This window comes from Brachyhypopomus gauderio, chromosome 20 (assembly GCF_052324685.1).
Source record: "Brachyhypopomus gauderio isolate BG-103 chromosome 20, BGAUD_0.2, whole genome shotgun sequence".
Lineage (NCBI taxonomy): Eukaryota > Metazoa > Chordata > Actinopteri > Gymnotiformes > Hypopomidae > Brachyhypopomus > Brachyhypopomus gauderio.
In genome coordinates, this window is record NC_135230.1 from 2,371,425 (window position 1) to 2,383,355 (window position 11,931).

An 11,931-nucleotide genomic window follows, 5' to 3' on the forward strand; every position below is an offset into this window, starting at 1 on the left:
GATATAAAAACACAACTTGCATAATAATGTAGAGTGAAAGTTCAAAGATTTGGTGCTGACACCAAAATTTAACACCATATAATCATTAAATACCTTAAATGCTGTCTTTATTTGTGTGTGTGTGTGTGTGTGTGTGTGTGTGTGTGTGTGTGTGTTTGTGTGTGTGTGTCAGGCCCTGAATGTGAGTGCAGTGAATGATCTGTTTAGGAATAATTTACCTGTTCTGAAGCTGTTTGAGAACAACACAGTGGTCCAATCATGGAGACTTCAGCAGTACCAGTTTCAGCTGGACACTCTGAGAATAGGACTGATTGGAAAACAAAACCCCAGCACTGCAAACACCACTCCTACTGTCAACAAAATCAGCATGAACACTACAACTACTATCACTAAAACCAGTGTTCTCACCACCTTCACTAACTATACTGCCAATACCACAGCTGGTAAGAACAAAGTTCTTCAAAAAGTAGAAAGACATTATTGTTTCTGTTGTGAGTTTAATATTTCTCATTGTGTGTGTACTAGTTTCCACAGTTTCAGTAATAATATATTTTATTTATAACAGACTTTAAATTTAAACATGGTAGAGATGGTAAAATGGTAGAGAGCAAAATAACTAAAGTGTTTTGCCGCTAGAGGAGTCAGTGGACTTGTGGGTAGTGGAGTTCCCAGACCCTGTATGCATGACACCACTAGTGAACTGCTTGTCCCAGAGTTCATATAGTTTTATGATCTGTGTTTTCCAGGATGTGCAACAGTTCATGGTGAAGCAGGACTGTGGCGTCTCTCTCTGTTTGTGGGACTTCTGACGGTTACTCTGCACACAGTGCATTAACCATCAAACACTATAAATACACACCAGTCACTATAAATGTTGCTGACACCAAAATCTAACACCATATAAACCCAATGCTAAAATATTCATACATCAACTTGTAACCAGTCACAACTTGTCATAGTTAGCCATATGTCTGACATGTTATTATTTTTTTATTAGTATTATTAATTGCACTCTCATAAAAATGTATGTCAAATTATGAATCACACAAATCTTTGTTAGATGTTTCTAATGATTAAATAATAAAGCACTAATAATACTTATATATTGTACTTTCTGGAGATCATTAATTTTCTTGTTAGAGCACAGTAGGTCAAAGTCAAATTCAAATTTATTTATATAACTTTTTACAACACATGTCACAAAGCAGCTTTACAATCGTATGGGTCCAGATCCCTAATGATCAAGCCAAAGGCGACAGTGGAGACCTCAACTCCCTATGATGGTGGGGATTAGGAAGAAACCTCGCGTAGATCTGTTATGACATACTGATGATAAATACTGGGGTGGGTCTGATTTATTTAAATGTTAGTTATCTAATTGTAATTATTTTTTTATTATTAATTTAATTTGGGGAAAAAAAGTATTTGCTTATGCCAGCTTTCAAGTGTTTTCATCCTCAATAAACAAAAAATAATAATGATCAATAAAATGTTTATTTGTATTTTTTTGTACAAATAGTTTTAAAGTTTGAGTAATAAAAAGTTATAAAAAGCTCAAACACATACCTGAAATTCTAAATTACAACACTAACAACGTCTTGCATAAGCAATTGTGTGTTTACACAGTAGAACAGATTATATACACACTTACATACTATAAAACATAAATAACCAATTTTCTACAACAGTATTTTTAAGATTGAATGCTAACAATGCTAGTTGTAAATCTCACTGAGGTCTGAAGTCTGCTGAATGGACAGATGGAGTCTGTACTGTTCTGAGATCAGTGCTGGTTGTACTGTAGTGATGTGAATGGGCAGATAGAGAGAGATTCTGTACTGTTCTGAGATCAGTGCTGGTTGTACTGTAGTGATGTGAATGGGCAGACAGAGAGAGAATCTGTACTGTTCTGAGATTCAAGGATTCAAGGATTCAAAGTGTTTATTGTCATATGCACAGAGGGAACAGGTTTCCTAAGATACAATGAAAATCTTACTTTGCTCCTCGCTAAGAATGCCACAGGAAATATACACTAAATAAAATAATAATATAATAATAAACCTACGCTACTACAATATAGAATTTTAAATTTACACCATGGAATAAATTACAGCGGAGCAAAATGTACAGTGTATAAATTACAGTGATGTGTTGTAACAGTGTGATTGTAATCTAAAGTGTGAGGAGTCATTTCTGGATCAGTGCTGGTTGCACTGTAGCAGGGGTCACCAACCTTTTTGAAACTGGGAGCTACTTCTTGGATAGCAATTATTGCGGAGGGCTACCAGATTAATACGCATCAATCGAACAAAGGTTGTTAAGCGGGGGTTGGGGGGGGGGGGTTTAACGAAAGGTGTGCGTGTGCGAGTGTCAATTGCTAAGGGGGAAGACCGCTAGCAACCGCGGACAATCTATAATAGTAGCAAAAACATAAACGATGCAGCGCTTTGGTGCATGGCGCTATAGTGAGCTATTTTTAAAACAAGCCCGCGGGCGACTTGTGACGTCCTCGCGGGCGACATGGTGCCACGTTGGTGACCCCTGCACTGTAGTGATGTGAATGGGCAAATAGAGAGAGAATCTGTACTGTACTGAGATCAGTGCTGGTTGTACAGTAGTGATGTGAATGTACAGATGGAGAGAGAATCTGTACTGTACTGAGATCAATGCTGGTTATACAGTAGTGATGTTAATGTACAGACAAGAGGGAGAGACTGTACTGTACTGAGATCAGTGCTGGTTGTACTGTAGTGATGTGAATGTACAGATGGAGAGAGAATCTGTACTGTACTGAGATCAGTGCTGGTTGTACAGTAGTGATGTAAATGTACAGACAAGAGGGAGAGACTGTACTGTACTGAGATCAGTGCTGGTTGTACAGGAGTGGTCAGTGGTTCAGTCTAACAGCAGCAGAACGGACCTGTGGTGCCTCACACACTTGCGGTGTCACTAATCAACAGACATGCTGCATCTCCTGTCCTTAAGAAACCTGGCCTTGACTGTTCTGATCTACATAACTACAGACCTATCTCCAATCTGCCTTTTCTATCCAAAGTGCTCGAGAGGGCTGTTGCCATACAGCTACAGGCTTTTCTGTCCACCAATAATCTTTTTGATTCATTTCAGTCAGGTTTCTGCTCCCTTCACAGCACTGAGACAGCTCTCCTCAGTGTACTAAATACTCTCCTTTCCTCTGACTCTGCTCGTACATCTGTCCTTCTGCTCCTCGATCTCACTGCTGCTTTCGACACTGTTAACCATAACATACTCCTCTCACGGCTTTCCAGTATTGGACTCTCTGGCACTGTGCTATCCTGGTTTACATCTTATCTTACTGACAGGTCTCAGTATGTTAATATTGGGAAGCACAAGTCCATTTCTGCTCCAATCACCCAGGGTGTGCCACAAGGTTCCGTTCTCGGTCCCCTGTTATTTATCATATACATACTACCTCTTGGTAATATCATCCGTTCTTTCAATCTTAATTATCACTTTTACGCCGATGACACTCAGATCTACCTTGATTTCAAACCAACAGATTCCTTCCCTCCTTCCACACTGCTGTCCTGTATTCACGAAATAACACACTGGCTTAGCTGCAATTTCCTCAAACTAAATGCATCCAAAACAGAACTCCTAGTTATTGGCACCAAGTCAGTCATCTCTGTCTTTAGAGTGCAGTCTAAATGTTGATGACGCCTCTGTTAGCCAGTCGCCTACTGTGCATAATTTAGGTGTTCTGTTTGACTCCTGCCTCACGTTTGTACCTCACATCAATTCAGTCTGTAAGTCTGCCTTTCTCCACCTCCGGAACATAGCTCGGCTTCGGCCCATACTTTCACCTACAGCTGCCGAAACCTTGGTTCATGCTTTCATCACTACCAGATTGGATTATTGTAACTCACTGCTCTTTGGTCTACCTGCAAAAACACTTCGCACTCTCCAGTACATCCAAAATTCCGCAGCCAGAGTCCTTGTCTCAGCTAAAAAGTTTGAACATATCACTCCAATCCTCCATAAACTTCACTGGCTCCCGGTTTCAGAACACATCCTCTACAAAATCCTCTTAATGACTTTTAAAGCCCTCCATGGCCTCGCACCTGTCTACCTCTCCAACCTGTTGCACCCTCACGTTCCATCACGTCAGCTCAGGTCCTCTAACTCAGGTCTATTAACCATTCCAAGACACAGACTCTCCACTACGGGTGGCAGATCTTTCAGTGTTGCTGCCCCCACTCTCTGGAACTCTCTACCTTCCTCTCTTCGCTCCTCTGCCTCTCTTCCTATTTTCAAAGATCAGCTAAAGACCTTCCTATTCTCCCACTACTTCCACTCTCGCTGATACTCCCAACTCTTCTCTCGTATGTTTGACCATGTTTATGTAAAGCGTCCTTGGGATTGTGAAAGGTGCTATAAAAAATAAACTTATTAATATTATTATATTATCTCTCCCATCAGAACACACAGGACACTTCCAGACTGGGATGTGCTGTCTTTGGGCCAGTGCTGTGGTGTGTGTAGACCGTATATGGATCAGTACCTCTGACCCAATGTTCATGTGCATATTTGTGCGCTCTGTGATTTGACTGAAATTCTGACATCGATTCTATTTTTACACAATTTTCATCAAAGCCTTACAAAATAGATTTTGTGCATTATTATAAAGTTTTAATACTGAAAGGGGTAGACCGAGGAATAAATACTCTTACATAAATGAGAACCAAGTGCAGCAACAACACAACAGGTGCGACAACTGAACAAACACAAGCACGCACACACTCACACATTGTTACGGTGGGACGAGGAAGGCACAACGAGTAGGCACGGTGACATAAAACGCTTCTTTAATTACAAAAGTGAAAGTGCTGCACGAATAGCACGAGCACTTGTACATGTAACAAGCTTTAGACAAAGACGAGCACAAGACACTGCACGAACGCACATTAAATAGGTGATTAACACAGACCCTCGTGATCTCAAGACAAGGCATAGGTGCGACTACGAACACGCTCACAAACGACCCACACCCACGGAACTACAAATATGGACATAACGACACGCAGACAACGTAGCGGCACGCCCACAGGGAAGGGTCCGGAGCTGTGACCGTGACACACACACAGACACGCCCAAAGGGAGGAGTCAGGGGCGGCACTGTGACAAAAGGGAAGAGACAAGAGCCCAATATAAAATATAACAAATCTAAATATAGAGACCTTTCTATCAATCCAAATCAAAACTTTTGGACAGATATATGTACAAATATCTTCAAAATAAGTAAAAGCCCCAACTTACAACTTATACAATACAATCCTTCATAGATTACACTATACAGGACAAAGGATGTTCCAAATGGGCCTAGCACAGTCAAACATATGCACACACTGTACAGGCAATGTAATTGATAACTATATGCATGCTATATGGGATTGTAGGCCTGTCCAGGAATTCTGGCAGAAAATATGTGTAGACTTGTCCACGTGGCTTAAATGCTGCATCCCAACTTCCCCCAGACTGTGCATCTTAGGAGACTTCAGTGACTTGGTTATGGAGAAGGACAGTATCTTGACAACAGAACAGAAAGATACTCAGGTGCCACGCCATGCAAACACTTAAAAACCAAGAGTAGAGATTTATATTGTATTCGATATTGTACTGGAAGTGCAATTCTTTCATCTTTGGGGTTATGTGTACTGAAGTGTAGAGTCTGAAATAACACCAAGGTTGTGAACTTTGGTCACAGATGATTGGATAAAGCCAGGGATAGAGATTGTTGATTGGCTCAATACCACCAGGAAAAAGTAGGGGCAAGACCTGGCTTCTTCAAGATTGGTGTAATGGCAGATAATTTTAAGCTGGGGGGAACAAAACCTGTAGTACGAGAGGTATTAATTATGTCTGTGAAAAGATGACAAAGTGATGTCTGACAAGCTTTGACCAGGCAGGTGGGCAAGGGGTCCAGAATACATGTTGTCGCCCTAGAACTCATAATAAGTCTAGTTACAAAGCTATTATCAACAAGATGAAAGGTGGATAGATAATTTGTCACAGTTAGACTAGATTCTGGAAATTCTGGTAATATATCCGGTTTAAACTCAGAATTTATATTCCTCACCTTTTCATTAAAAAACAACATGAAATCATTGCAGAGGGCTGATGAATATGTAAATGCAAAACTATTTGCAGGCATCAAAAGTTTGTTTATCATGGAAAATAAGACTCTTGGATTTCTTTGGCAGCTGCTGATATTTTCAAGTGTGAAAGTCTGCCTTTTACTTATTTAAAGCAGTTTTGTACTTTAACATATGTTCTTTGTATGCAACTGCATGTACCGTTAGTTTAGTTTGTTGACGCCCTTTTGATTTCATTAACCTCTGCTCAGGAGTATACCAGGGGGCAGGGTGACAAAAACACACAGCGCATTTTTTAAGAGCATGCAAGTCCAGTGTGTCTGAGACAATGCAGTTATAGTGCTAACTAAATCCTCTGGCGATAGTAGTCATGGGGCAGTTATATTTTGGTGGTAGGGAACTGGTCTTGTGACCAGAGGGTCGTATGTTTGATTCCCAGATCTGAGGTCATGACTGAGGTGCCCTTGAGCAAGGCACCTAACCCCAACTGCTCCCTGGGTGCCGGGCTAGGGCTGCCCACTGCTCTGGGCACGTGTGCACCACAGCCCCTTAGTAATCACTGGTGTGTGTGTGTGTGTGTGTGTGTGTGCTCGTAACTTAAGAATCTCGAAGCTCACATGCAGTTCTACCTCAAAAAGGATAGAGGTGCTAATTTCACTCGCGCTGGTTTTACGCATGGCATTACAACATTTGCGTTTATGTGTATAATTAGCCTAGTAGCATATTTTCTTTTGACGTAGTTACATCGCATATACCACATTGTGTCAACAAAAATCAAATGTAGGCCACTACTTTGAATTATTTAGCATTAGTTGATATGTTCCTAATATTTAATTAAATCTTTCCGTTCATCATCGTGCAGTTAATATCGTTTCAGACTTTCACAATTCATGTATTCTTTGCAAAGAAATTGATACAAGTTGGCCTATTAAGCTTGTTTTAACTTAACCAATAAAATGGATCGATTAATCGGAACATGGCAGCTCTTCAGAGTATTGGCTTTGAACAGAAGACATAATTTAAGAAGACGATGTAATCCACGGAGCCATGTAGTTCGCTTGAATGGAGAATTTTGCCCTTAGCTCTACAATGCAGTTACTGACTGCCCTCTGATTTTATGCCACAGGTGGGTTTCTGCAGACTGTTGGTGATGCCCACGGACTAAGCAAAGCTTAGTATATATACACACACACACACATCTACATTCGTGGAGTTGTTGGTGCGGTGGACATCACTCTGATCCCCATACACACTCCCAGCCTACATCTACATCTGCTGTAAAGGTTCTCTGCTTTGAATATACAAGTAATACACAACCACCAAGGCCTCTTTATGGACATTGTGGCCAAGTGTCCTGGGAGTACTCAGGACTCCTTCATCTGGGCCAATTCTGGAGTGTGTCAGATGGCTAGGGACGGTGCATTTGATGCTGGACATGTACTAGCTGACAGTGGGTATCCACTCTGAAGCTATATAATCTTGTATCAAATCCCCTAGTACCCCTTAGCTGTGGGGCCCAGTATCCCCAGTGCCTTCTCCTCCTCAACAGTAAGAGAACTTGTGGACATTTGACCTCCACCAGTCTTAACCCTTTTCCTTTCTGAGTTCTGAAATTACATATTTCAAAAACAAAAAGTACTCAATTACAGTAACGTGAGTAAATGAAATTCGTTACTTTCCACTCCTGGTGTGTAGATGTATATATGGGTGTAGGTGTATGTGTGGGTACATATATGAGTGTGTTGCACATATGGGATGAATGTGTGTGGGTGTATATGTGTGTGAGGGTGTTTATATGGGATGAATATGTATGGATGTGTAGCGATGGTCTGGCCAGTTCAGAATGTTGCTGCAAGAGTTCTGACCTGCAGGAGAAAGAGAGATCATATTACATCTTACAGTTCCTGCACCAACCTTTATTTATGTAGAGACAAACTCCGCCTCCACATGATTTCCCTGACCACAGGTCACGGTCCGCCCGGAAGAGCTGCAGTCCATCGAACTAGAAGGCTGAGTCCGTCATGCTCTTGTTCAGCCAGGTCTCCGTGATACACACCACAGAACAGTTCCTAAACTCCTCCGAGACGCTCATCCTCAGCCGCAGCAGATTCAACTTGTTGTCCAGAGAGCGGACATTGGCCAGGAAAACAGATGTGATTGACGGTCTGTTAGCATTAACCTTTTGCCACACTAGCACCCCTGAGCGTTTGCCCTGTTTCTGCTTCCTTTTGGCTCCTTTTAGCCTTTGTCCACTGATCTCTGCTCCGCCATGCCGGTGTCTGTAGGAGCCGCAGTCTGCCTAGCAAAGCTCGTAGTCTGTGATCCATAGTGTTGTTTCTTTCTGCCAAGCCATCTTTTATCTTGACGTGTTGTGTTGATGCTTGGAGCGTGTGAAGTCGGGCTCAGAATCAACATAAAAAACACTAAAAACGGGGTTTTCACTGGGAGCGTGAGAAGCCGCTGCACTATTGCACCCACCATCTTACACCATCTTAATGTTAATTGTTTATTGCATGTTTTGGACCACTCCCTGGTTATCAGTAAATAATAATGTATGGTCGCCATCAGCTTTGTTGTCATGTGCCTTTTAACCAGTAACAGTCCTATGCACCTGTTGGTTACCTATGTCCTGGTTCCTTTAGAGGACAGAGGCCTAACAATGTCATTAAGAGCATATAAAATTCATTTTACTAACTAAAGCATAAAACTGCGTGTTTGTTTTGTGTGCATGCATATAAGGTAAAGGTCAATTAGGTAGAAGTCTCATAGTTCTGACAAGAACTAAAGTTATTAAGGAATGTCTTTCACATTGCTAAGTGACAATATTGACAAAGATTGGAATTCATGATAGAATTCTGTTTATCCAGTAAGACCTGTCAGCAGTAATCTGAGTTATGAGGATATATGTTTGAAGTCTTCTGCCATCTATCAACAATTTACTGAAGGATACTGTTTAGAAGATTACAGGACACTGACAAAAGCTGACAAATGCATAAACATTTTCAAGCTCATATTTTAACAAGCCAATCATGTCATAACAGCTACTGTGTGGTTTGCTACTGTCTCCCACCTTAATGTGATTCCAGAGAGGTGTGTGTGAGCAGTAGGAATTAGTTCCTGACTGGGTAATGTGCTCCAGGCAGTAATGCTTTTCACATCTCATGTTTCATATCTCACGTCACTTCTTTTTTTTATTTTAAACTTATTTAATGTATATGTAACTTCTTGGTTTATTTATCTTCTTTTAAATTCTTTAACATAATTTAACTTCAAACCATATTATTATGACATGTGAAAAGACCTGAAAGTGTGTTTACTGAGAAAAATTAGGCTATGATTAAATGATGGAGTGCTGATCACAGTGACAAGAACCCTCAGAAGAGTGAGTGAAGCAGTTCGTATTACCACACCACCCTATGATGGAGCATACATTTAATTATGATGGAGCATCCCTATATGATTATGATAGAGCGTCCCTGTATGAATATGATGGAGCGTCCCTGTATGATTATGATGGAGCGTCCGTTTAATTATGATGGAGCGTTCCTGTTTGATTATGATGGAGCGTCCCTGTATGATTATGATAGGGTGTCCCTGTATGATTATGAGGGAGCGTCCCTGTATGATTATGATGGAGCGTCCCTGTATGATTATGAAGGAGCGTCCCTGTATGATTATGTTGGAGCGTCCCTGTATGATTATGATAGAGTGTCCCTGTATGATTATGATGGAGCGTCCCTGTATGATTATGTTGGAGCGTCCCTGTATGATTATGATGGAGCGTCCCTGTATGATTATGTTGGAGCGTCCCTGTATGATTATGATGGAGCGTCCCTGTATGATTATGTTGGAGCGTCCCTGTTTGATTATGATGGGGCGTCCCTGTATGATTAGACAGGTCATTTGAGACAGACTAATGAATGTTTCAATTTCAATTTATATAGCGCCTTATCAGGATACCCAAGGCACTTTACAATTGTTAACACAGCTATATCACAGACAACCAGTCACACACCGGTGAGAAGCAGCAGCCAATTGCACACAGAGTACTCTCTACCGGGATACACAGCCCCCTGGGAGACTGAATGGGGTGCAGGAAGGGGAGAGAGGACAGACCCTAGTGGCAGAGCACCATCCACCACTGGGCACACAAGCACACACACTCAACAACTTTTTTTTATTGAACAGAGAGAGAAATAGACACATACTCAGGGAGAATTTTGCCAATTTACCTAACCTCCATGTCTTTGGACTGTGGGAGGAAACCGGAGACCCCGGAGGAAACCCACGCAGACACGGGGAGAACATGGAAACTCCACTCAGATAGGGACTTGAACCCAAGACCCCAGTGCTGAGAGGCAAACGTGCTAACCACCAAGCCACTGTGCTGCCCACTAATGGTCCTTAGGCTAATGGTTAATATAGACTTTAAACAGTATCAGAGCATGTGGAAGTTGTATTACTTGAAAGACTTCTCTGCAAGGCTAATTTGATCATTTATCATTAACCTTATCATGCTAATAAGCCTTCCTTTTTGAGCATCTGAGAGTGGAGTGCACCTAATTTGTAATTATTATATTTTTTAACCAGATACACATATTATGTTTTACTTGAATTAACCCTTCACCTGCACTAATGTCCAGTGCTAACTCTGACCCTAAAACCTAAGCCTATTCTTGAACCTAACAACTAACCCTAAACCTGACCCTGAACTTGCCGCTAACCCAACACCTAACCCTGACCCTGAAATTGATGGTAACACTACACCTAACCCTAACCCTGACCCTGAACCTAAATCAGGTGAGCAGGAGCAATGCTGACACACATTCTTGTTCACATGTCTTTTAAGGGTTTAAAAGCAAGACCCACTCTGCATGTTGTATATATGACGTGTGTTGGAACATATCTTGCAGGGGTGTGTGATTTTTACCTTTTCAAAGTAGCTTGCATTCAGCTTGTCAGCTAGTTGACAGTTACATATTGTGTAAAATTATGTGTTTTTATAGCTGGCAGTGCCCTGCAGGCTTTTCCATACCATCTCTTGGTCATTAGTGGAGTGCATCAGTGTACTCATGTTCCTCACAGAATAATTACATTTTATCTGTTGGCAATAAACTCCACAGTAGTGGCAAGAACCTAAAAGTATAAACGTACAAATAATTTATCCATCGATAGGCAGTTGGTAAAGATTCTACAACCCCTGGTTGATGCTATATTGCTTCTCTGGCCTTTGCGTTTTCCTCTATCCTTCATTCTCCGTGAAAGATATTTTGGGTGTTCGGGTTATTTTTGCCATCCAAATGCTAAATGCCTGAGTGGAGCTGAGAGTGGAGTTGATGTCCAAATATAGTCTGTCAGTCTAAATATTTCTAAATCTATTGTAAGCTTTATTGGTATTGATGGTTGAAGAGCAGACCCATGCTCACAGCCTCATCAATGGACCTTGGCTGTATTCAAACTGCAGGTGGTCTGTCAGAAGTTGTGCCAACACCAGCTTTTCAGAAGATTTCATGACTACATAGTTAAAGCAATGGGTATGTGGTCATTTAGTTCTGTGATATATGTTCTTCTGGGGACAGACATTTTTGAGGTATTGGAAACAGGAAGAAAATTCACATAATTTTATTAAATATATAGATGTCCTGCACAGATGCAGCATCTCAACGCTCTCTGAAATGGTGCTTTTTCTTTGTTTTTATGTATGTATGTCTATTCGCTAAAGTTGCGTATAGTACTGCAAATCCTACGTACAGCCAGCAGGATCTCCTGAGTATCAGATTACAACAAAATCAGGCAGTTA

General features: G+C 41.2%; 1 protein-coding gene across 1 annotated transcript in view; it reads left to right on the forward strand.

Moving 5' to 3' along the window:
- The window catches only part of LOC143484285 (uncharacterized), a 37,323-nt gene extending 36,118 nt beyond the window's left edge, over nt 1–1,205 (forward strand). Inside the window, exons 24-25 of the mRNA XM_076982936.1 lie at nt 173–443; nt 747–1,205. Of these exons, the coding sequence (XP_076839051.1) occupies nt 173–443; nt 747–835 (360 nt within the window). The 3' untranslated portion in view covers nt 836–1,205. The remainder of the gene's footprint in view (nt 1–172; nt 444–746) is intronic.
- Nucleotides 1,206–11,931: the final 10,726 nt, after the last annotated feature.